Below are 25834 nucleotides of genomic sequence, written 5' to 3' on the forward strand. Positions count from 1 at the left end.
ATGCCTCCCAAAACCCAGTCACCCCTCACTGCCTTGGACCAGTCCTTACCACAGAGGCCAGCATTCCTGCTGACGGCTCCTGGGGCTTGGCAGTTTAAGAGGGATTTGATGGGCATTATCTCAGGAGAGGCTGACCACCCAGGCAAAGGCGGAATCTGAACTTGATAGATCTGATGGGGAGGCTGGAGGAGGTGACCTGCCTAAGGTCCCCAGGGTGGAGACGGCCCCTGTGTTTGGGTCTCTTCCTTCCCAGATCTGGGTTCTTCAGTTGTACTGGGAGGGATCCTGAAGGGAGCGGGGACTGGAGGTCTTAGAGCAGAGGTGGGGGTGGGGGCGCGGGGGGCTTTGGGGCACCAGGTAGAGCCTCCTCCCGGCACTAGCTAAGAGGAGGGTGTCGTGGTCCCGGGGGTCACACCAAGGTTCCTGTCCGGAGGAAATACTTCCAACTCAGGGATCGAGGGAATTTTTTGTTTTTTGTTTTTTTTCCTAAAGGGCCCTCTAGAAAGGGGTTAATCTCATTTTCTCAGCTCTTAGATACCCTTGGCAGTTAGAAACAGCAGATTTGACACCGTGGATGACTAACACACCTTCTGGGGGAGATATACCTGTCCGTGTGTGCCCCTGGCAGGGATTTAAATGTTCCGCAGCTTTTCCATGAATCCTAAATCAAGTGGCTTCAACCTGGCCCTCGGTGAAGTCTAAGAGCTGGCAGGCGAGGCTCATGTTAAATTACGCTTTCGGGCTCCTGCTTGCAGGCTGACAGTCACAAATTCCCCTTAATGAGCACTTCCGAAGAAGCCCAGCCTGACAGCCACTGAATTGAGAGCGGGGGCCCAGGGCAGGGGGGAGGGGGGCCCAGGGCAGAGGAGGGGCCAGGGCAGGGGGGAGGGAGTGTGTGCTTTGGCTGGGAAGGTGCCTGGCCCCAGCCTGTGTGTTTGCCTGACAGGGACGCCTGGAAAGTGGGCCGTGTATGTGTGTCAGGAGGCGCTGCACCTGCCAGACCCTTGGCCTCCACCTGGCCAGAGAGGGAACCTTTGTCACCCTGTCTTCAGCTTCCTCTATGGCCCCATGGTCACTAAGAACCCAGGATTCTCCTTTTTCGCTTAAGAATAAAGACTGAGGGAGTTCCGTTGTGGCTCAGTGGGTTAAGAACCAGACTAGTATCCACAAGGATTCAGGTTCGGTCCCTGGCCCTACTCAGTGGGTTAAGGATCCAGTGTTACCATGAGCTGTGATGTAGGTCGCAGATGCAGCTCTGATTAGCCTGGGAACTTCCATATGCCACAGGTGTGGCCCTAAAAAGCAAAAAAAAAAAAAAAAAAAAAAAAATCCCAAACACACAAAAAACAAACCAAACCCCCAAAACTAAAAAACCCCCAAACCCCCCAAAACACAACAAAACAAAAAGGATAAACATGGAAGCCTTGAACTCATGTTTGCTTTGATGAATTGCTTCCAGGCTGCTGTCTGTTTGGAGAAGAGAGTCCTGGGCTGAAGGGAGGGCAGAGGCCGAGAGACAAGTGCCCGGCAGCGGGTGGCTCTTCCACGCAGTGTGGCCCCGTGGAGAGGGCGCAGGAGGCCTGGGTTATCCTGGCTCTGCCTTTGGGGAGCCATCAACAGGGGGGTCATATACCCTTGGCTCTGGGTACCTGACAGCAGTGTCGAGAGCATCACATGGTATAATAGAAATGAAAACAAAATGCAGAAATGGTAACATGCCATACATGGCATAACAAGAGCGCCCCGCTTTCTGCCCCAGCTGGGCCTGGACTCAGCAGGAAGACGTCAACCGGACCTACACCCTGGGTTTTGCCTCTTCTCCTCTGGAGGGTTGGATGGTAACATGTCTGTTATGTGTTCAAAAGCTGAGTAAACAGAACTTGAAAATATTGCTTATTTGTAGACTTCTTGACAGATGGGACAAATGGTGGTTGACATTTATGGGTTTGTTGGCTGGGGGGCTGTCTCCTGGCTCCCAAAGCCAGCACGCCCTCCGCTTATGACCTGGGCATTCTCCCCTCTACTTCCGCAAAGAATTTTCTCCCCTGCCAATTTGGTCCTCTTTCCCACGTCATAGACCCCCTCCCCACCCTACCCCCACTGGACCATTCCTTTCAGTATATAAACAAGTAAACGAGTCTGCGTGACCCTCACGTGTCCGGTCCAGGTGGATGACAAGTCCAGGCCACCCTCGCCCTGGACCTTCCCGGGAGCATCCCATGGAATAATAGAAATGAACTGCGCTGCCCAGCCCCGCACCTCCCACACCACACACAACGGCCACATGAGCTTGGAAAATACCAATCAGACCTCATCATGCGATGGTTTAAGTGCTCCACAGGGTTCCTAGCACACTCAGAACGGAAGCCCTGCCCCCGAGCTTGGCTCCCTGGCCATGATGGCCTTCTCCCCACCCTGCAACAAAGCCAAGCTTCTCTTCCCCTGCCGCCCCCCACCCCCTACCCCGGGGCTGGTCACTTTCTGCTTCTCCCAGAGGGAGTGGAGGCTCATGGCCAGAACTGCGCAGGTGCGCCACTCTTACAAGTCAGTCATCAGGCTCAAGCTCTCCCCCTCTAGCCAGAAGCAGACGTCCCGGGGGTCTAGCTATTCCAGAGCACTCGCTGGTACCTCTGACCCTGTGTCTTAGTGGATGTGTTTACTGACTGCTTCTCTCGCTGCAGAATGTCCGGGGTTGAGTCTGCCTTGTTCACTGGTATGGCTCCAGTTTGGGTACACTGCCCGGCACATAGAAGATGCCTAATAAATACAGTGTCCATTCACTGTGCAGTATTATAGCATCACTCTGAGGCCGATACACACCATTAGAATGTTGTGGAGATAGTTGGGGCCTTGGAGAGGACTGAATCCAAATTCAATTTTTTTCTTTTTTCCTTTTTTTTTTAAGGGCTGACCTATGGCATATGGTAGTTCCCAGGCCAGGAGTCGAATTGGAGCTGCAGCGGCCAGCCTATACCACAGTCACAGCAACACCAGATCTGAGCCACATCTGTGACCTACACCACAGCTTGTGGCAACACCGGATCCTTAACCCAATGAGTGAGGCCAGGGATCAAACCTGCATCCTCACAGAGACAAAGTTAGGTCCTTAACCCGCTGATCCACATGGGAACTCATTTTTTTTTTTCTATTTTAGACAAGGCAACTGAGGACGAGAGAAGGCAAGTTATGTAGCCAAGATGTCACAGCAGGTTGGTGGCAGAGCCAGCCTGTCTCAGTCTCAGAAAATGCCTGACAATGGTGGTGGTGGCTGATCCTAGTGGCGAAGGGAGAACGGTAAGCGGGCAGGCATTGCAGTGAGGGAGAGGATGCTCTGACAAAGGCCATGCTTTACCCGGGGTGCTCTATCCCTGTGCAAACCTCCACCGTCTAAACTGCAGGCAGTTGGTGGTGAAGCTGAGTGTGGGCCTCTCAGGGCAGGTGGCAGCCATCACAGGTCCGAGTCTGCCGTCTCACCCAGCTGGGGGCCTTGCTGACATGTGGAACCAGGGTTAAGCCTGATAAGGAGCCTTTGGATCATTGGGATGAGGCTGAGGCTTAAGGCAGGGCTGGGAACTTTCATTCAAAAAGATACACGCACCCATATGTTCACTGCAGCACCATTCACAATAGCCAAGACAGGAAAACAACCTAAATGTCCATCGACAGATGAATGGATTAAGAAGAGGTGGTACAGATACACAATGGAATATTACTCAGCCATAAAAAAGAGCAAAATAATGCCATTTGTAGCAACATGAATATAACTAGAGACTCTCATGCTAAGTGAAGTAAGTCAGAAAGAGAAAGCCAAATACCATATGATATCACTTATATGTGGAATCTAAAATGTGGCACAAATGAACCTACCCACAAAACAGAAACAGACTCACAGACATGGAGAACAGACTTGTGCTTGTTGCCAAGGGGGAGGGGGAGGGAGTGGGATGGACAGGGAGCTTGGGGATGCAAACTATTACATTTAGAATAGATAAGAACAGGGAACTGTACTCAGTCTCTTGGGATAGAACATGATGGGAGATAATGTGAGAAGAGTGTGTATATATACATATGACTGTTGCTGACAGTAGAAATTGATGGAACATTGTAAATCAACCATAATAAAAAATTTTAAAAATAAAATAAAATAAAAAAATCAGTTGATGGAAAAAAAAGTAAAGGCAGGGCTGGGTAAGGGGCCCAGCGGCTTGTCCCTGTGAGTCTCTGGGCAGAAGGAAGGCAGAAGAAAAGGCCCGTTCAGGGCGGTTGGGCAGGTGCAGAGAGGAAGAGGAGGCCACAGACGAAGGCCAGGAGGGGCCTTCTCTTTCTCTTCCTGGTTCTGCCGCACCACCTGTTTCTCCTGTAACTGCTACCATGTCCTCGGGCCTAAGCCTTCAGGTGCTGTTACACCTCATTGGCGAGAGCCTCGCTCCAACAGGAAAGTGAGATTTCGCCCGGGTTCTGCAACTTTCCAAACCATCCCTTGGCCCCTTCCTGTTTGGAGAGGGCTGAGCAGAGGGGAGCCGGCTCTGGGGACAGGCAGCAGAAAGAGCCAGTCTGGAATGGGGGCAAGGCCATCTGGGCCGCCACCCCTTTGCCTGACTGGAGGTTTCCCATACTGCCTCCTGGCGCTTTCTCTGGGGGAATTTGGGGGCAGGCACACGTGGGTGACTGCAAGGCCAGTCTTGTGGCTTTGGGGACATGCAGGAGGCTTCCTGCTGCTTCCTTCAGCTGCCTGCTGTTCTGGCATCTACCTCCCCCACCCCGACTCAGGAGTGCGGGCGCAGGGCGGGCGCCTGGGGACGCCCCCTTACCTGTCCTCTGCAGAATGCTCTGTCTGGCCCTGATGAAGGCCAGGATGTCGGAGTCCGTCTGGCTGTCCCCTGTGAGAGGGACGGACGACACCGGCCTCTCTGGGATGCTGGAAACAACCACAAGTCACCCTTTACTACGCCTTATGTTTGGCCCCAGCATGTACCTTCCAAACCCCTTTGGGCATTCGGTGGTTGGATCTCACCTAAGGCCCTGCCGCCTCCTGGCCCCTCCCTCTCTGCAGCCCCCACAGCCATCCTTCTACACCCAGCCTGCCTGTGTCCCCTGGTCCTTTGGCTCAAAGCCTTAGGGGCTCCTCCCCCTTGGAATGAGATTCAGGCTTGTTCCTGGATGATTGGGACCCATTTGCTGCGTCCTGGCCACCCTGTTACTCGGATGGACACACCAAGTTCCTTCCGGCCTCAGGCCCTTGGCCAGCTGCCTCCTCGTCCTGGGCTGCTTGCCCATTAGATGTGGCTAAATGTGCTTCCTCTTGGCACCTTCTCCAACCCCTCATCCTACTGTCCTGTCCCCCGCCCCTAACTTACCCAAACCAAGCCTGTTCTACCTGTGCCTGTCTCCTTCCGCACCTAACTTAGATGTCACATCCTTTCAGATGTGTCCCCACAGTCTGCGCCCCACTGTGGCTAAGCTAGTTGCTCCTGAGACAGAGATAACTCTTCTCCCATCTCTTCTTAAAAACAGAACCATAATATTCAGCTGATTATGTTGCAGCGGCTGAAAAACTACATTTCCCAGCCTTCTTTGCAGCCATGTGTGACCAGGTGATCAGGTTCTGGCCAATGAGATTTGTCAGAAGTGAAATCCCCTTAAAAAGGGAGGGATGGCGAATTCCTGTTGTGGCTCAGCAGATTAAGAACCTGACCAGTATCCCTGAGGATGCGGGTTCGAGTGACCTGAACTGTAGCATAAGTCACACAGATGTGGCTCGGATCTAGCGTTGCTGTGGCTGTAGTGTAGGACGGCAGCTGTAGGTAGCTCCAATTCCACCCTAGCCTGGAACCTCCATATCCCACAGGTGCAGTCCTAAAAAGACAAAAAAAGGGGGGATGCATGTCCCCTTTGTCTTCCTCTTTCCCCACACAACTCCTATGCAAAAATCCCCCTAATGAAAATGCAAAGCAAGGTGCTTCCCTGGCTTGGCCATGTCCATCCTCACACCCATCACTCCACACAGCAGGCGTGGTGTCTGCTCTCTTGGAGGTAGCGAGGGTGTAAATCACAAAGGCTGTTTGGCATCACATGCAATTTTTGGCGTTCTAGCAACTCGGCCAGAAGAGCCAAAGCAGGGAGGCCAGGGGCTGCATTGGAGCTGTGCGTTCTCCCTGGGCTAGGAGGGACGGAGGGTGGAATGCGCCCTTGGACGGCCCCAGGGAGAAGAGCAGGGCCCGCAGGCATGCTGGTCAGAGGGCGCAGAGAGCCCGCGCTGGGAAGAGGCCTCATCAGTTTTGCTTGGCCTGGTGCCAAAGGCTCACAGGCCCGAGACCAGGCTTGTCAACTCCGCATCTGTCACTGTCTGGGGTGGGGATTCAGCGTGCGAGCCTGGTGGGCTATGGTGGGACCACCCTTGGGCTGTTTCCTGTTCCTTTAAAGGCCCCAGGGATGTCTATTTACAAGGATTCAGGAAGCAGCTCTCTCTGCTTGGGGCCCTGGCTCTGGGGGTGGGCATCCATAAGAGGTTCCCGGGAATTCCTGGGGTACCAGGCAGAGGCCTGCCCTGGGCTCTGTCTGCGAGGCCCCTGCACACGGGGTTCCTGGGTGTGGGATTTCCTCCCACTGCACCCACTGCCTCAGAGGGAGAAGAGCACAGACCTGTCTTCCGGGGGGTTGCTGGGGCCGCTCTGCTCCCCGCTGGGCAGGAGGGGGCCGGGCGAGGGCAGGATCTTCCTGGTGTACACATCACTGCAAAAGACAAATGGACAAGAGGAAAAGGTGTGGGAGGAGGTTTACAGAAGAGGAAATTCAGGGTTTATGCTTAGCAGCTGTATGGACTGTAGGTTTTGCCTCCGCCCAGATTCCTATGTTGAAGTCTAATCCCCAGTGGGATGGTGTTTGGAGATGGGGCCTTTGGAAGGTGATGCGTTATGATGAGGTCATGAGGGTGGGGCCCCCATAACAGGACTGATGTCTTTATAAGGAGAGGAAGAGAAATCAGCACTGTCCCTCGACCATGTGAGGACACAGCCAGGAGAGAGCCACCTGCAGACCAGACACTGAACCTGCTGGGCCTTGATCTGGAACTTCCTGGCCTCCAGAACCGTGAGAAATAGATTCCGTTGTTTAAGCTGCTAATCTATGCTTAGTTGATGGTGTTCCGTGACTCTGATGGAATCCTCTGCTGTGGGTGATTGGGAGTCATTCCAGCTGCTGTAACAGAATGTCACAGATTGGGTGTCCTCCCACCTCCCTATTCTAGAGGCTGAAGTCTGAGACCAGGGTGTCGGCATGGGCAACACTGCCAAATGCTCCTTGTGTGCTCACATGGTAGAAAGAGAGGTAGCTCGCCCTCTGGCCTCTTTGTATCACGGCACTAACCCCATTCACAGGGGCCGCACCCCCATGACCTAAAGGCCCACTTCCAAATACTCTCACCCTGGAGGGTAGATTTCAACCTACGAACTTCTGGAGGACACATTCAGTGTAATACCTTCTGCCCCTGATGCCCCACTGCCCCTTCCTCTGCTAGATTCATGTCCTGCTCATGTAGAATACATTCATTCCATGCCACCAGCTCCCAAGTGGTGCCAGCATCAACTCTGAAGTCTAAAGTCTAAAATCTCATCTACATCTCATCTAAATAAGATATGGGTGAGACCTGAGGTATGAGTCATCCTAAGGCAAAAATACCTTGCCAGCTGTGAACATGTAAAACCAGGCAAGTTATGTGTTTCCAAAATACATCAAAGGATAGACCTTTCCATTCCAAAAGGGAAAAGTAGGAAAGCAGGATGGAGTGACAGGTCCCAAGTAAGACCAGACCTAGCAGTGCAAAGTCCATGAAACCTTAAGCCTTGAGAAGACAATCCTCTTTGGCTCAATGCTTTGTCCTCGGGACCCACGGGGCTGGAGGCCCTGCCATCTGGACCCACTGGGCTGGAGGTCCTGCTAGGGTCCACTGGGCAAGGGCCACGCCCTCATGGTTCTGCCAAGCAGCCCTGCCCCACAGCTTTGGGTAGAGGCTGTCTGGCCTGTTGAAAGTCTCCCCACTTTTTTTTAATGTGTTCTTTTTTTATGGAAGGATATTGACTTATGGTATTATATTACTTTCAGTCGTACAGCATATTAATTGGATAATTTTATGCATTGCAACATGATCACCACAAATCCATGACAACATGATAATGTCCCCCTTTGGAAATGGAAATGGAAAAGGCAGTTGTGATCATCCCTGAGCTGTTACTCTTCCCTCGTCTTGAAGAACAGCACACGTTCACAGCCGACCAGCTCTCTCATCCTGCCCTGTGAAATCCAAGAGTCCACCGGCCTGCCTTTGCCCCTTCCCATCTCCCTCCCCTTCGGTTCAGTCTGGCGGATTTTCTGCTTGGGGACTTGATGAAGTCCGGAAGTCACTCCCACACTGATCTTCCAGCATTCTCATCTCAAGAGGTTTTTTCTCTCTCTCTTTCTGTCTTTTTAGAGCCTCACCCACAGCATATGGAAGTTCAGGCTAGAGGTCCAATTGGAGCTGTAGCTGCCCGCCCACATCACAGCCATAGCAACACAAAATCCAAGCCACATGCTGGATTTGAGCCGCGTGTGTGACCTACACCACAGCTCACGGCAATGCCAGATCCTTAATCCACTGAGCAAGGCCAGGGATTGAACCCATATCCTCATGGATCCTAGTTGGGCTCTTAACCTGAGCCACAACGGGAACTCCACTACTCCCATTCTTGAGGGCCTCACTCTCAAGACCAAATTGCCTCCCAAAGACCCCACCTTTTACCATCACACTGGGGATTCGATTTCAACATATGAATGTGGGGGACACAAACATTCCATCTATGACATGGTTTGTGCACTAATTTTCATTATTAGAACATCGCACGTACCGGCCATGGAACCTGCACAAAACAATCAGGATCACAACTGTCGTTTTTAGACACTGTCCACCCCTCAGGTCCCGGGAAGGTCCTCTGTCAACATCGTGCCATTTAATCCTCTCAATAGCCTCATCATCCCCTTTATATAGATGAGCAAGCTGAGGCTTAGCGAAGCTAAAGAAATTCTAAAAGTGACCTGGTAAGTGGCAGAATCTGGATCTAGTCACAAGTCTGTGAGGCTTCAGAACTCAAGCCTTCTTAATCGGACTTGGCTCGGGAGTTCTGAGGACACACATGCCGGAGACCCATGGCTTATCCCTGACCCCATGGACTGACCCTGCGTGGCCCTGGCTGGCCAGCTCTGTGCTCTCTGAGTGAAAAGTCAGTGCCAACAGCTCACGCAGGTGCAATGTGACCCATTTAACTCTCTGCCTGATGTGGGCTTCTTGCCTTGGGTTCCCGGTTGAAACAGTGAAGCCCAGCAGTACCCCACTGGAAGCTGAGGTCAGCTGACCAGGATGCCAGTGACACTGCTTTGCAATGGCCCTGCCTAGACACAATGACAGAGTAGCAAGAGGCCTAAAAAGGTTCTGGTTCACCTGGCTAGACCCCTCCTTTTACAGATGGGGACTCTTGCTGATTGGTAGGGCAGGCTTAGAGACAGGTTCTCTGGCCCTGTCACCAACCCCATGCCCTCCCCAGGCCTCACAACCTGCTGTTTCAGCCAAGAGCACAGCTTCCTCCCCAGATCCAGGCTCCATTCTCTCCCATCTCAGCCAGTGGCAGGGCCTCTTACCCTGGGCCTGCCTCACAGGTTTGGGACTGTAGGTGATACAAATAGGAAAGGAAATCAGAGCCTGGGATTCCCATGTCTGTTTCTCAGCATCTCAGCATCTCTTATGGTAGAGAATTGAGCATCTGTGCTGAATGGTAAGGGCTGCTGTAGGACCAGAGGCAGCCACAAGGTGGCAGGCTCTGCACACCTTTCTTCGGAGCACAGCAGCCAGTTCCCAGGCTCCCTCTGAAGGATCCTGGTGCCAGGGAAAGAGAAAGGGCTGTCCCTTCTGCAGGTGCGTCGATGATGCCAGGTCAAGGTCAGTGTGCAGCTATAGCAAGTCTTTCAAGATCAAGTCATTGGCACACAAATGGCTCATGAACTCAGTGGTTTCCCAGCTGAGCCTTTTCTAGGAGTCCAGGGAACACTCACAGGTGCCCAGTGTTGCCGGTTGGGGGTGGGTGGAAGAGGCAGAGCTGGACATGACAGAGCAGAAGGGCACGATCCAGTACCCTCTGCAAAGCCAGCTGTCCAGCCTGTGGCCTCATGCAGGAGGGCTCGCGTGGGCTCACATGATGCCTTGTGAAGGCTTGGGGCTCCGGAGAGGTGTGACTCCCCCAGCCCTGAAGCTCCCATCCCTGGATGCCTCAGCTCGGCTCTGAGCCCTCAGGGTCACGCCACCACTACCTTCCTCCGCTCTCCTGACCCACCAGTCCCTGACAGTGAATTCATTTCTCATATTGACATTCCTTCTGGAGAGAGTATGCCAGCCATCAGAATTAATTATCTCTTTCTCAACAAGGATTAATAAGCAATATTAATGACAATTAGGCCCCCTGGGTTGCCCATCAGAGTGTTGTGAATTTAGTGTGATCGGCCCACAGGCCCTGAGCATCCCTGGGGAAGTGGTGCAATCAGAGTCCTGTCAAAACCCCGGGGGGGCAGGGGACCAGCCCCTGTGTGTTGGGGGGTATCCAGCAGGAGCAGCCTCGGGCAGGGACAGCCAGCTGGACACATGCTCTCCTGCTCCAGCAGCTCTTCAGTGGTCTCTGGACACTGGCCTGCTCTTTGAAGAAGACTCTCAGAGGGATTTTGATGTGTGTTACAGAGGAGACAAGGGGATCCCAAGGGGCGGGGGGGGGGGCTGATTTCAGGATTTCTCCACCCAGATGGGGGGACCCACAGCAGGAGCTCTGGTTTTCCAGCCAGAGGTGGGCTAAGGAGCCACAGCTTTGCTCTTGGAAAATCCCAGCCTCTTGGGAAAATCGGGGCCTGGACACACTGAGAGAATGGGACCTCCAAGCAGGCGAAGAGTATGAAGAAAACAGGTCTATGTGAAATAGGGCGGAATATGAGTGGGAAAACGCCACCTGCTGCTCAACAACGGGATATGCACAGGCCCCTAAGGGACCCACACCGAGGCTAAAGGAGTGAGGGGGAGGGGCGGCCTGGCTGCCAGTCCTGGTCTCATCCCTTCTTAGCTGGGAGACCCTGGCGAGTTAATTGATCTCGAGGAGCCTCAGTGTTTGTTCACATCTGTAACATGGGCACAATGCTGGCATATATGTCCACGTTTGTTCAGCCCCGGGCCCTGAGGAACCCTCTATAAAGGACAGGAGATGTAATCATGGGAAGAGGAGAAAGACTTGGGCTTCTCTGCGGACAACTGAAGGTGGTCAGTCACTAACCCTGGCCATTCGCAGGGAAGGTCTGTGACGCCGCCATTGGGGGACAAGGTCTCCTCAGGGCAGCGGCAGGTAGCCTCCGCCCTAGACCGCGCCCTTTCCCTCTCACCTGCCCACTGTAGCCTTTGCGCCCACAGGGTTTGGTATCTGAGTTACTGTGCGGGAGGGAATTTGGGGGGTGCTGACTGCTCACAGAGAGGCTGTCCTAACAGATGTTTTTCAGGACACTTGGTTAGAGATTCCACCAGGGGACGGCTACCACCGCAGATGACAGGGTCTGAACACGTTTCAGGGCCGCCCAAAAGCCCTCTCCCCAAAGACCCCCTACCCCGTTTCCAGCATCACCAGAGGGGCTGAGGGTGGAGCTCTGGGGGCCGGATTTGGGGAGAAGCTCCCACAGGTAATGTGAGCAGACCTTTGCAATCCAAGGTCCTGAATGTCACCTGGCAGTGGACACACAATGTACACACACACGCATACACACACATACTTCACTGTCTTGAAGCAAAAGGAAAATTAGAGACAGAGCTTCCTATTTGCTGGGTAGGCTGTTCCCACCAGCAGGAGCTATGGAAGAGGTCAGAGAAAAATCTGGAGAAATAACCAGAAGCCTCACGATTGGGAGGTGGGCTTGTTCTCTGTGTGGCAGACCCACAGGTGGTTAAGAACACAGCCAGAGTGACGCCGGGGGAAGCCCTGTCCTCTGGGCTGGCTCAAACATGCTCCGTGGGGTCCTCGAGTTTCAGGGGGTGCTGGTGTAGGGTTTAGGAGGCAGTTTACAGGGGCTGCAAACTCAGGTACCCCAGAGGTAGGCAGGGACCCACGTGAACCCACAGAGAGGGCCGGCGTAGACACTATTGCCAAGCTGCCTGTAGCAGTGCGTCTGCCTACTTAGGCTGCCTTTCTTTTCCTTCCTTCCTTTCTTTTCCTTCCTTCCTTCCTTCCTTCCTTCCTTCCTTCCTTCCTTTCTTCTTTCTTTCTTTTTATTTTTATTTATTATTTTTTTGGTCTTTTTTGCCATTTCTTGGGCCGCTCTCTCGGCATATGGAGGTTCCCAGGCTAGGGGTCAAATCAGAGCTGTAGCCGCCGACCTATGCCAGAGCCGCAGCAACTCAGGATCCAAACCACGTCTGCGACCTACACCACAGCTCATGGCAACACCGGATCCTTAACCCACTGAGCAAGGCCAGGGATCGAACCCGCAACCTCATGGTTCCTAGTTGGATTCGTTAACCACTGAGCCATGATGGGAACTCCTTTCTTTCTTTTTAATGGACTATTTTTAAGAAAAGTTTTAAGTTTACAGAAAATTAAGCAGAGCATGTAGCCTCTCTCTCCTGGCTCGTAGTTTCCCTATTACTAACATCCTGCATTAGTGCTGTGCTGTTGTTACACCTGATGAACAAATACCCATGTGGTATTATCAGCCAATGTCCATAGCTTACAAGGGGGGTTCACTGTTTCTGCTATACCATTCTCTGGATTTTGACAAATGCAGACTATTGTCTATCCATCTTTATAGCATCCTACTGCATCGTTTCACTGCCTTACCCCCACCCTGTGTTTCCCCTGTTTATTCTTTCCACTCCTCTCCTATCCCCCAGGCAACTGCTGATCTTTCTACCTGTGTCCACAGTTTTGCCTTTCCCAGAATGTCGTGGTTGGAATCATACAGCATGTAGCCTTTTTGGACTGGCTTCATCACTAAGTGACATGCATTTGAGGCTCCTCCATGTACTTCCACGGCCCAATAGCTCACTCCTTTTTTATCACTGAATAATAGTCCACAGCATGGATGGACCACAGTTTGTTTATTCATTTCACCTTTTGAAGGACATCTTGGTTGCTTCTGGTTTTAGGTGGTTAGGAACACAGCTGCTATAAACAACCAGATGCAGGATTTTGTGTGGAGGTAAGTTTTCAACTCACTTGGGTAATCGGAAGGGAGCCTGATTGCTGACTGGCACGGTAAGCATATGCTTAGATTAAAGACACCGCCACACGGTCTTCCCAAGAGGCTGTGCCCTTTTGCATCCCCACAAGCACTGAGCATTGCTGCTGCTCCGCATCCCCACCTGCATTTGGTGGTGTCGGTTATATTTTATTTTAGTCACTCTTATAGGTGCATCGTGGTCTCTCACAGCTGCTTTAATTTGCAGTTCTGTGATAACATAGGACACTGGTTATCTTGTCATACACGTATCTGCCATCTGTATACCTTTTTTGCTGAGGTAGTTGCTCAGATCTTTGCCCACTTTTAAAGTGGGTTGTTTTTTATTGCTGAATTTTTTTCATTTTTCAAAGTTTGATTGAAGTATAGTTGATTTATAATGGGATAATTTCTGTTATGCAACAAAGTGATTCAGTTATACATATACTCTTGTTACTGAAACTTGAGAGTCTTTTTAATTGTGGATGTAATTCTTTAATATAGATATGGTTTTCAAATATTTTCTCCCACTCTGTGGCTTATCTTTTCATTCTCTTAACAGTATCTTTCTCTGAGCAGTGTTTTTCATATCAAAACTCAAGTTTATCACTTTTTGATTTTGTGGGTCTACACTGCTTCTCTTTTAATTTATTTTTGGATGTGACATGCAGTGGCTTGATATGGGATCTCCGTTTCAATACCAGATATTGAACCTGGACCGCAGGGGTGCAAGTGCTGAATCCTAACCAATTTTTCTGGGCACCCCCATCTTGTCTCAAGGTTCCCCCTTACCTTTTGTTAGAGAGAAGCTGGGGCCTTTCGCGCTGGGCTTCTGGTGTCTGGGGAAAGGGCTTCAGGTGATTGAGTGAATTCACTGCTGGGGAGGTGACCTGTCGGTCCAAGAAAAAGTTTCACAGCGTTAGCATGAATCTCATGACACAGGAAAGTGTCCTTGATGTATTTCTTAACGGGAGGGGGGAAGCTAGCTATACACGTTGGTACATCCAACACGTGTGGGAAGAAGAAATCTAGCTGTGGTCATGTTGCTAAGGATGGCCTCCAAATGTGGTCTTCGAATGGCAGAATAATGGGTAATGTCTGATTTCTTCTTTGTGCTTCTGTGTTTTCTAAGTTCTCCAAATGGAGCCTGTATTACTTTTGTAGTTAGAAAAAGAAGTTTAAACGTGGGGTCTGACAGTTCCCCAGAAGTCCCTTCTGGCTTTGCTGTCCCTCATCCCAAAGAGATGCTGCAGAGGTGGTGTGAGCGACGTGTTCTGGGAGCGGCAGCCCCGCCACGGCGCTGCAGGCCTTGCTGTCGCCACACTGGTCTCCTGAGCAGGGATGAAACTGCAGCTGATCTGAGTCTGGCAGAACGCCCTGCAATTCTCCCAGCACAGGAGAGCATGTGGGAACAGGGGTGGGGGGTGGGGGCTGCTGCCACGTGCCTCCCTCGGAGGCCAGAGTGGGACAGCGTCTCATCATCCCCTCGCCCCGCTCCGGGTACATCTGCAGGCTACAAAACAGCTCGGTGGCAGCATAGAACTGGCTCCTCAGCTCCAGGGCACCCCTTCACGCCTTCTGCTGTCACCTGGTCCCTTCTGTTTCAATGACAGCCTGTGGGGCTGAGGACACGTGGACCGGACACCTCGGCTACTCTGGCTTTCACTGTCTACGAGAGTCATAAACTGTGTGATTCCTTCAGCCTCGACTGGACTCTTCCTGAATCGGGTGGGCTGACCCTCTTCTCTGTCCAGTGGCTGGTGGCCTCCCTCACCCATGACCTCATGGGGCAGGGTTCTTAACTGGAGAACAGACAGGACCTGGGGGCGCTGTGAGCACGACCGGGAACCGATGACACCTTTGCTTCTCCTGACTTCTGTCTGAAATCTAACATTTCTTGCAATGGCTAAACAACAAACCACAGTTGTAGGGGTGGTTATCAGTGACTCCATCACCAGTAGAAATTACAGCTCTTTCCAGATCACATTACAAATGCTGCAGAATTTTTTTTTTTCTTTTAGGGCCGCACCCATGGCATATGGAGGTTCCCAGGCTAGGGGCTGAATCTGAGCTGCAGCTGCCGGCCTACACCACAGCCACAGCAACGCCAGGTCTCAGCCGCATCTTCGACCTGTACCACAGCTCACGGCAATGCTGGATCCTTAACCCACTGAGTGAGGCCAGGGCTGGAACCCAAATCCTCATGGAAACTAGTTGGGTTCTTAACCTGCTGAGCCACAATAGGAACTCCTGTATTTCCTTCTTATTGGTTTTGTCATCTGTGTTTTAAATTTTATCCAAATATGCTCCCCATGGCCTGGTCCCAAGCCCGCTTGGTAACTATGGGTTACTGTTTGGTTGTGCCCTTGGAAAAATATCTTCTCTGGCTTCCAGTTTACTTGTCTTTAGAATGAAGTGGTCAGCCTGTTACATACCCTCTAAGGGTTCTGGCAGCCACCTGAGTGACAGGATTATGAGTATGTCATCCTCATTGTACATAGCTGAAGGGTCACATGAGGGCAGTTGGAACTGGGGGGTTTGTACTAACATTTCTTTCTTCTTTTTTTTTTTTTGTCTTTTGTGTTTTTAGGGCCACACCTGTGGCATATGGAGGTTCCCAGGTTAGGGGTCCAATTGGAACTGTTGCCGCTGGCTTACGCCAGAGCCACAGCAACACCAGATCCAAGCCGCATCTGCGACCTACACCACAGCTCATGGCAATGCCAGATCCTTAACCCACTGATTGAGGCCAGGGATTGAACCCGCAACCTCTTGATTCCTAGTAGGATTCATTTCTGCTGCTCCACGATGGGAACTCCTGTACTAACATTTCTTAACAGGTTATTTTAGCCCTGAGAATGGGGTAGAGAATTTCTAGGAATTTGTCTAGGAAACATGCAATAGTGCATCTTCAAATATGTTTCCAGTGAAACAACCCTTAAACAACCTAAACATTAAGCCATAAGAGACTGAATATCTTAAAACAAATTCACATGCTTGAGCAGCGACAGCACTGGGCTGATGTCAGGGAATAATGACATGGAAGAGCTGACACACTGGACCATGAGGCAAAAACAAAAGCCACCTGTGATACTTGAGGACTATATGATTCTACCCTCATAAAAGCACAGGGATGTCTATGTATGAAAATATAAAATCATATATCCCAACATGTTAATATTGGTTACCCTTAAGTGGTGGGATTATGGTGATTTTCCTTGTGTTTTTCTGTATTTACTAAAATTTCTATCATATATATACTATACCATATATATTATACTATATGTGTATGTACGTGTGTATATATATGTGGCTGTAATAAAGAACAATCAGTGTCGTCACTAGATCACAGGAAGCAAAGGTGGCAAATTCATCGGCTTGGGGAGCTGGTCCTCCGATCTGCCGCCTTTCCACGTCAGGCTCTAGCAAGGAAACAGCGAGCCTTGACCGCTCACGTTCCTCGTTACTACGAGGGGCCCTTGCTTCAGGAGACAGGGACTGAGAGCACGTGTGCCTGAGGGTCGAAGCCCCCATTTGTCCGCCTCTACACAACCCCCGCCCCCCTCCCCACGTGCCATGGGGGCTGCATGTCTGGCCCCTCCCCAGCCACCCTGATGTTCCCCAGGCCACAGGAGCAGGGTGGCTCTGGGGCAGTGAGGGGCATGGCTGCCCGTACCTGCAGGCTTGTGGCCTCCTCGGCCCACCAGGCTTCAAACTCTTTCTGCAGCTTCACCTTGGCTTTGTCCATGAGTAACTGCAAGTGCTCGATCTCCACCTTCAGGGCCTTCAGGCGTGTGAACATGGTTTTATAGCTGCAGCGGAAGCAGAGAAGAGCCGGGAGAGTCACTGGCAGGGCAGGCGGGCTCTGGATAGGCTGTTGGCTGCAGGGCCTGAGCCTCGAGGCCTCGTGGGGCAGGTTTGGTGTTGGGGACAGGGGCCTTTAGAGTCGCCCACGGAACCCAGAGCCAGGGGTTCCCATCCATTGGGCTCAAGGGGCTGTGGGAGAGGAAGAACCCCTCCCCAAGAATGAGAACTACTGCTACTGAGCACTGAAGGGGCAGGCCCTGCTCTGGGCACTTGCTGTATGGAAGCTCATTTAATCCTCTTCATAACTCTGTGGGGAAGATGCTGGTATCATCAACTCCTTTTACAGATTTGGAGCCTGATGCATGGCAAGGTTAAGGAACTTACTCTACGGAACAGAGCTAATAAACAGAGGAGCCGGGATTGGGACCCAGGCCATCAGAGGCGCTGGGGGCAAGGTGACAGGGTCTGCTCAGGGCACACGCCTAGGCAGCCCAGGGGTGGTATGTGCTGCAATGACACCATCAGCAGCTGGAGAGTAAGGAAGGTTTCTTGTTTGGTCTCCCCAAAACTTCTCCACGGCGGAGGAGACCGCTGACCTTTATTGAATGCCTCAAATGAATGAAGCTGTGTCAGTAATGACGACATGTCTGTTTATGCTTGAGGCTCCTCCTCTGCAGGTGCAGTCATAGTTGGGCCCTAAATGGCTGCGGGAGGCTCTGATGTTCTCAGGAGCCTTGCAGATAAGGAGCCTAGCAGATAAGGAGCCCCAAGAGGGAAGTGGGGCGAAGCCACTGTGAGATGCCCTCTGTGGTGATACCTCTGGCTCCCCTAGGTGGTAGCAGCAGACAATTCCAGCTGCCCCCTGAGCTGCAGTGTGGGCCCCTGGCTGGGGAGGCTGCAACCAGCTCTGCCTGAGTCACTGATCCTGGCTCCAGAGGCCGGCTGGGCCTTCTGCTCCCCATCCCACCCTCACCCTGCCTCAGCTTCCTGCCCTTCACATCTTCCTGCTCACAGGCAGCACCTCCTCCAACTATTTTCAGACCCACTTCCCAGAGGAGCTGCAGGCCTGGGTAGGGACCTGACCACCCCGCTCTGACCAGGAAGCTCCTGGTTGTCCCAAGGGCCCTCTGGGGCTGGGGTCCAGGTGTGTGCAGAAAAAACAAAGGCCACCTTCTCTTTTCCTCCTCCAGCTGTGACCGCAGCTTCTCTTCCAGCAGGTCTGGCATTGAGGGCACGGGGATGTTTTCTGAGATACCTGGAGAAGGGAGATGCTGATGACTTACTCAGACGAGGAAGAGAGGGAAAGGGAAAAGTGTAATGCTGGAGTTCCCTTGTGGTGTGGCAGGTTAAGGATCTGGCATTGTCACTGCTGTGGATCCGGTTGCTGCTGTGGCCTGAGTTTGACCCCTGCCCAGAACTTTCATGTGTTGCAGGTGTGGCCAAAACAAAAAACAAAGAACAAAAAAAAGTGCAATGTTTAGAGCAGATGACAGAGTTTCTGTGTGTCCCCCATGAAAGGGGACCCTGTGAGTCCTTCTGGGGCCTTTGCATAGAGCCTGCTTCACCCACCTCCTCTGGGTGGCAACCTCTGCTCAGCCATGACTATGCTCTGACCACTGTCCAGCATTTAGCACTGGAAGGGAATTCTTCCCTTATGGCTACTAATCCCTTTACCACCGCATTCACTCTTTTCCTCTCTGAGTCCCCAGGGAGGATGCAAACTGGCATTCCCCTTCCTCTGATGCAGAGCCCTTCATAAACCCAGAAGACATCGCCAAGCCAGCTCACACCTTCCTTTCCACCAGCCGAGGGCCGAATTCTCCAGCCTCAAATCACGTCTCCCATTTTTTATTTTTATTTATTTACTTATTTACTCTACTTTTTAGGGCCGCGCCCGTGGCATATGGAGGTTCCCAGGCTAGGGGTTGAATTGGATCTGCAGACGCCAGCCACACCACAGCCACAGCCACACAGGATCTGAGCTGTGTCTGCGACCTACACCACAGCTCACAGCGCCAGATCCTTAACCCACTGAGCAAAGCCAGGGATCAAACCCAAAACCTCATGGTTCCTAGTCGGATTTCTTTCTGCTGCACCACCTCCATGTCTCCCATTTTTGACTTCCCTCCGAAGCCGTGGTTCCAACCCAATGAACCCAGTAGGCATCCAGGGCTGACGACCAGGCTCAGGTGCCCTGCCCGCAAGATGGGACCCTGGCAAGTCCTAGGTGAGGGCTGTGTCCCCAGACAGGCCAGCCGCCTCTGCTGGTTGCCAGGCTGCCCGCTCAGGGTGCTGGTGTGCTTGTCTGGGGCCTGTCCTTTCTTAGCCTGGTGGGTGGGGTCTATTTAATCCTCCCAGGAGGCTCTCTGTGATTGGACTGCATTTCTAGGAAGTCATGCAGCCCTGCCTGTCACCCCTTGGAGGAGAGAGACTCTACTGGGGGACAGGTGCTTTCTGGACATGATCAGACTTAATCCTTCTGGGACTCATAGGAGGTAGTATTGCTCCCATTTTGCAGATAAGGGCATGGAGGGTCAAAGAGGTTAACCTGCCCAGGCCCACATGGCTAACTTCAGGAACCTGGCTCCAAATCCACGTTGGTTTGGTTGCAAGGGCTCTGGATTCAGAAATGCCTGCTAAAATATTTCTGAGGATGGGCATTCGCTTTTGGCCCTAACACGGCCAGGGGTGGGGCTCACTGCTTTATGATGGCTCACTTGAGATGGGCAGCTCTGTCTCCTCTGCCTGCAGTTGAGACCTGCCCCACTAACTTCTTTTCACCTCTACTTTGGGTCTTTGGGGCAGCACAGTATGTCCTTCTTAATTTGAGGATTCTTTAAATATTTTAACAATAACAGCGAAATACCACATGTACCTGGAGTTCTGATCTCAAGCTACTTTGCCCAATTCCCTCACCTAAGGGCTTGGTAACATGATGACTTGCTAAGTAATCTTGGGTACGGAGCCTAAATCTAGACACCATGCTCCAGATGAGCCCGAGAGGGGAAGGGTAGGGAAAAGTTCTCCTCGCTTTGGAAAGGGAACGCTCCTAAACTGCTGGTGGGAATGTAAGTTGGTGCAGCTATAAAGAAAACAGGATGGAGGTCCCTCAGAAAACTAAGGATAGAGTTGCCCAGCAATCTCACTCCTGTGTATCTATCCAGACAAAACTATAATTCAAAAAATTACATGTACCCCTATGTTCATTGCAATATTATTTATAATAGCCAAGACATGGAAACAACCTAAATGTCCATCAACAGAGGAATGGATACAGAAGATGTGGTACATATACACCATGGAATATTACTCAGCCATAAAAAAGAATGAAATAATGCCGTTTGCAGCAACATGGATGCAATTAGAGATTATCACACTAAGCAAAGACAGAAAGAGAAAGACAAATATCACTTCTATGTGGAATCTAAAATATGACGTGAATAAACATATCCTACAAAACAGAAACAGACTCATAGATATAGAGAAGAGACTCATGGTTGCCGAGAGAGGGGGTTGGGAGAAGGATGGAGTGGGGGTTGGGCTTAGCAGATGTAAGCATTGGAAGCAGAGGGGATAAAACAACAAGGTCCCTACAGCAGAGGGACCTCTATTCAATGTCCTATGATAACCCACCATGGAAAAGAATGTAAAAAGAGAGGAATGTATGTGCATATATAACCGAATCACTTTGCTGTACAGCAGAACTCAGCACAACATTGTAAATCAACTGCACGTCAATAAAAAGAGGTCTAGCTCTGAAAAATTTACCTCTGTATTTCTACCGCAGGTGAATTACTAGCAACAACCACTTACTGAGTGCTTTCTATATTTCGGGTTCTGCAAAGTTCTACAAGACACCGGGTTAGGTGTTCTCCTTACTTTATTGCTAATTCTCAAATCACCACCAGGGAAGGCATTACCATCTCGTTTCAGTTAGATTCTGAGGCTCAGAGAGGTTAGTGATTAACCCAAGGTCACAGAGCTAATCAACGGTAGGGCTGGAATTTGAACATTTTTTTTTTTCTGGTTCCAAAGAGCTAAATGTTTATACTAAGCAGCTTCCTTATCTCTGTTTTTGTTTTCAGCAGCCTTGTCATTGTCATGGCCATGTCGGTTTGTCATTGCCATCCATTAAGCTGGTCATCAGTTTACACATGGTCCTATTTTTACGAGTGGTTGTCAAAACACATCCTATTTCAGCATGATTGTCCTTTTGATACTAAATACATTTCCCATTTATTGGGGGTTTTTCCTGCTGAGAGGTAATCTTTAGCTTTTGGCTGCTTTTTGTGTTGTCACCTAATTCATTGATAAATATGCTGAGCGCACCAGGATTCTGTTCTTTATCTTCCAGGCACCTGTTAATCTCTGTCCCTTGTGTCAAGTGTCAGCTGTCACTTATAAACTGACTGAGCACACAGGAGGTGCGGATGCCGCAGACTTCCCAGCCAAGGACGACACCGTCCCTATGCCGGTACATCTTAGTGGCCCCAATGAGCCAGACTCCCTGTCCTCGTCACCCATGGTCCCCCAGGCCGAGGCACCAGAAGCCCCTCGAGGGCAGGGACTGGTCCCTTTGTTCTTTCTATCTCCCCCGTGCTTTGTTCAGACTCCCGTACAGGGTGCATGTGACGCGGCCTGTGTTCACTGGCCCTTTGTCCTCTCGGGAAATGTCAGACCTGATACATGGAAGGAAGTGTCTAATCAAAATGATAACCCTGGGACTTGAACTAGGGTGCCTCCTTTCCTAACGGTTTCAGAAATGGGCAACTGCAGCTCCCAATCTGTTAAAAAAGAAAAGCCGTGAATCTCTTTCTTCCTTTTAAGGCTTTTGGAGCCCATGCCGAGGAAGCCCCTGAGAGATGAGTGAAGACCCTGCTCTGGGGTGGGGGGGGTGGGGGGTGGAGGGTGGGCCCCCTGCAAGGGAGGCAGCGGGAGGTGGGCAAAGGCAGGGCTGTATCTCAGCCCGCCCAGCGGAGGCATCTCTCTGAGGCCTCAGGAAGGTGGGATGGCCTGGTCTTCAGTGGAGAAGCTGTGCCGCCCCAGGGTGAGGGCAGAGCCCTTTGTAGTTGGCCTCCCACCATCGCTGGCTGGCTTTCCTGGGGCATCTTGTGGTTCCCCTGGCAGGTCACAGAGCTACCTTGGGAGTGTGCTGCTGTGTGTGGGACAGGCCTGGATCCTATTCACTGTGCTCCATTTATTCCTGCCACGCTGCCCAGCAGTTATGGTCACCTCTATTTTCCAGGCCAGGAGCCCGAGGCTCTGGGTGACTTGTGGCTTGCTCAGTGCCAGAGAGCACCAAATAGTAGAGCCAGGCTTTGAACCAGGGCTTGTCATCCATTCACCTAGGTGACAGAGTTTGTGTGTGTGGACTCTGGCCATCACTTCCAGGGACAGTCTGCTGGGGAAGGTGGACCTTAAGCCAACAGAAAGGTGAGTCTAGGGTATAATGCCATGGGTGAGGGGGAGGTGGGGAAAGAGAAAGCGGGGTAGAAGTCTGCCATGTTAGGTGGGTGGCTGGGGGGCCTCTCGATGAGGGGCCGTTTGAGCAAAGACCTGGAGGAAGGGAGAGACCAAGTGTGGGACTCAGGAGCAGCAAGTGCCACGGGCCGAAGGAGTGTTTGCTTGTCGTCGGGGGAACAGTGAGGAAGCCAGTGTGCCTGGAGTGGTTGGTAAGGGACAGAGTGGTGGGGGCTGAGGCCGGAGGGGAAACTGAGGCCAGATCATATAGGGCCTGTAAGGACCTTGACCCTGAGAGAGCAGAGAGGCCGGAGGATCTCAAGGGGAGGAATGGTGATCTATTCCTTTGATGGCAAAGCCAAGCAGTTTTGCTGGTTGAGACAAAGCTGCTCCAGACTGAAGAACGGTTTGTGTACAGTGGCGCCAGGGTGGTGGAAGCCTGTTGAAAGGACCAGGAGAGAAAGCTGGGGCAGGGGACCAAGGCAGCCAGAGTGAGGGCGCAGCACTCTCCCGAGGCAGCAAGCTTTCCGTGTTGCCATGACAACCAAAGGGGCCTATGGCCCAAGTGATGTTTGTTCCGTGAAAGGCATTGTAACCCCACCAGGAGACAGCCCCCGGCTGCTTTGGCTGCTTCCTGGGGCCTGGCTTATCAGCCCTCTCTCAAGAGAAAGGGGCTGGGAATGAAAAAGGAACCAGACAAAAGCGGCTGGGCAGGAACAGGGGAAGCGGGACTAACTAAAGGGCATCTGGCCTTTGTAGGTCTCTGTGCCCACTGGGACCGGGGCCAGGGACAGAAGCTCTAGTCACCTGACAGGAGGCACGGGGAGCCCTCTTTTCAAGCACAGGATTCTGGCTGGGCTGGGGGCACAGGAGGTCACAGGCCCGAGTGGCCTATGAGGTCGCAGCGTGATTCTTTGCAGGTTGCCGGCTCCGAGACAATATGCAGAAAATAAGAACGGCTTCATTCCAGCGGCTGTAGCTCTGAATGTCACTCAGGAGGAAGCTCTGAGCAGTCAAATACAACTGAAACTTCAAGCAGGCCACGTGCAGTATCAGGCTGACCCTGCCTCTGACATGGCAAGTGTGTGGGCACCAGCAGCACAAGGACGAGCGGCCAGCCTCCTGAGGGTTCCCTTACACCTAGTGTGATTTCAAGGGTATTGGAAAGATCACTAAAACTCCTCTCCCCATACCACACACACACCACACACACACACACACACACACACCCCTCTCCTAGAATCAGTCAGTGTCAGAAACATGCAGAACTGTAGATGTAAACTATTGCATCTGGAGTGGCCAAGCAATGAGGTCCTGCTGTACAGCACAGGGAACTGTATCCAGTCACTTGTGATGGAACATGACGGAAGATACCATGAGAAAAAGAATGTATGTCTGGGTCACTTTGCTGTACAAGCAGAAATCGACAGAATAGCATCTATCCAGAGAAAACCACGACTCGCAAAGACACATATACTCCGATGTTCACTGCAGCACTATTTTCAATAGCCAAGACATGGAAACAACCTAAATATCCATTGACAGAGGAGTGGATCAAGAAGATGTGGTACATAGACACAATGGAATATTACTCAGCCATTAAAAGGGACGAAATACCGGCATTTTTAGCAACATGGATGGACCTAGAAATTATGTGCTAAGTGAAGTCAACCATACATTGAGACACCAACATCAAATACTTCACTGACATGTGGAATCTGAAAAAAGCACAGACTGAACTTCTTTGCAGAACAGGTGCTGACTCACAGACATTGAAAAACTTACGGTCTCTGGAGGAGACACTTTGGGGGGTGGGGGATGTGCTTGGGTTGTGGGATGGAAATCCTGTGAAACTGAATTGTTATGATCATTATACAACTACAGATGTGATAAATTCATTTGAGCAATAAAAAAAGAGGAAAAAACAATAATAAAAAATTATAGAAAATTAAAAAAAGAAATGTGCAGGCCCTCATTTCTTTTGTTTGGCAGCTCTCTACTGGGGCACGTGAGCATCACCTGAGGGGCTTGTGAAAGCACAGAGATGCCTGGGCCCTACCCCAGAAGGATGGAGTTAGGACTTGATGGTAGGTTCCTCGCTGATTCGATGCTCACCCCTTGCTCACGGCTCTGCGCCCAGTACAAGTCCCTCATGAGGGAGTCACTGAGGATGTGGGACCTGTGGGGGTCTAGGTGGGGGGCTACATGGGGCCTGCACTGCCCTTTGCCCCCGCCCACCTTCCAGACCTTTGGAAGCCACTGTGGGGAAAGGGGCTCGGGCTTGCAGCAAGGAGGAGCTGCTCTCTGCAGGGCTGGAGCTGTCTGCACTTGGCCCTTGCAGGTGGTGGATAAAGCTGAGTAAGGATGTCCACCTGGAGTTCCCTGGTGGCTCAGGGGGTTATGGATCCAATGTCGTCACTGCTGTGGCTCAGGTTCGATCCCTGGCTGGGGAAACTTCTGCATGCTGTAGGCTTGGCCAAAAAAATGATACCCACTGTGCGGTTGCTCCATGGCTCTTATATAATCTGTACACCTCCCACTACGGGTCTGACAGGGGACATAATCTGCCTGGGGTATAACACCACCGGTAAAAAGGGCTGGAGTCAGGGTGCAGTGCTGTCGGACTCCAGAGCTAGTGCCTTCTCCTCTTCCACCATGAAGGAAGCTACAGGGCAGGTGACTCAAGTCGGTGTTATTGACGTGTCCGTGCTATTTGAAGGTGATGCTCTTTGCCATGAATGCTTTTCAGATGTGAGGTCCGGGCTGAGAGAAAGCCTCGCTCTCTCCCCTGATGCTGGCCTGTGTGGACTGCCCTTCACTAACCCCCACGCCTGCACCCCGATCCCCCTTGGCATTTGCAGCTCGCCTGCTGGGTGTGTGGGGCTGACGTCATGCCCCTCCCGAGGTCGGCCCTCAGAACTCCCGGGGCCAGGCTGCGTGTCCCCTCCGCTGTGTGGGTGGGTGTCCTAAGGAAGGCAGCATGGAAATTTCCAACTGGGCACCAGCAGAGGCCAGTGCCCCGCGTGGGAGCAAAGGCCATGAGTTACGCGGCGCTACCATGGCAGGCGACGTGCAGAGCCACAGAGCCGTCCCTGTGGGTGGCCTCAGCTCTCTGACTCAGCAGTCACTTCCTGAAAACCCACTCCAGGCTGCCTGGGGCTCAACAGTCTCACAGAACCCGGATCTCTGAGCCTCACCTTGTCTCAGCAAGTCAGAATGTATTCTTCCCAAGGTGGGAAGCTCAATGACCATGATGGTCGCAGCTCAGAGGCACTGATTCTGGCTTCCTAATTAGACCATTTCC

At 51.8% G+C, this 25834-nt stretch overlaps 1 protein-coding gene across 1 annotated transcript in view; it reads right to left on the reverse strand.

Annotated features, from left to right (window-relative positions):
• KIF6 (kinesin family member 6) overlaps positions 1-25834 on the reverse strand; it is a 355709-nt gene that overhangs the window by 4725 nt on the left and 325150 nt on the right. The window contains 5 exon segments of the mRNA XM_003128378.6: positions 4812-4918; positions 6643-6732; positions 14056-14153; positions 16940-17075; positions 18241-18325. Of these exon segments, the coding sequence (XP_003128426.4) occupies positions 4812-4918; positions 6643-6732; positions 14056-14153; positions 16940-17075; positions 18241-18325 (516 nt within the window).

Source organism: Sus scrofa, chromosome 7 (assembly GCF_000003025.6).
Source record: "Sus scrofa isolate TJ Tabasco breed Duroc chromosome 7, Sscrofa11.1, whole genome shotgun sequence".
Taxonomy (NCBI): Eukaryota; Metazoa; Chordata; class Mammalia; order Artiodactyla; family Suidae; genus Sus; species Sus scrofa.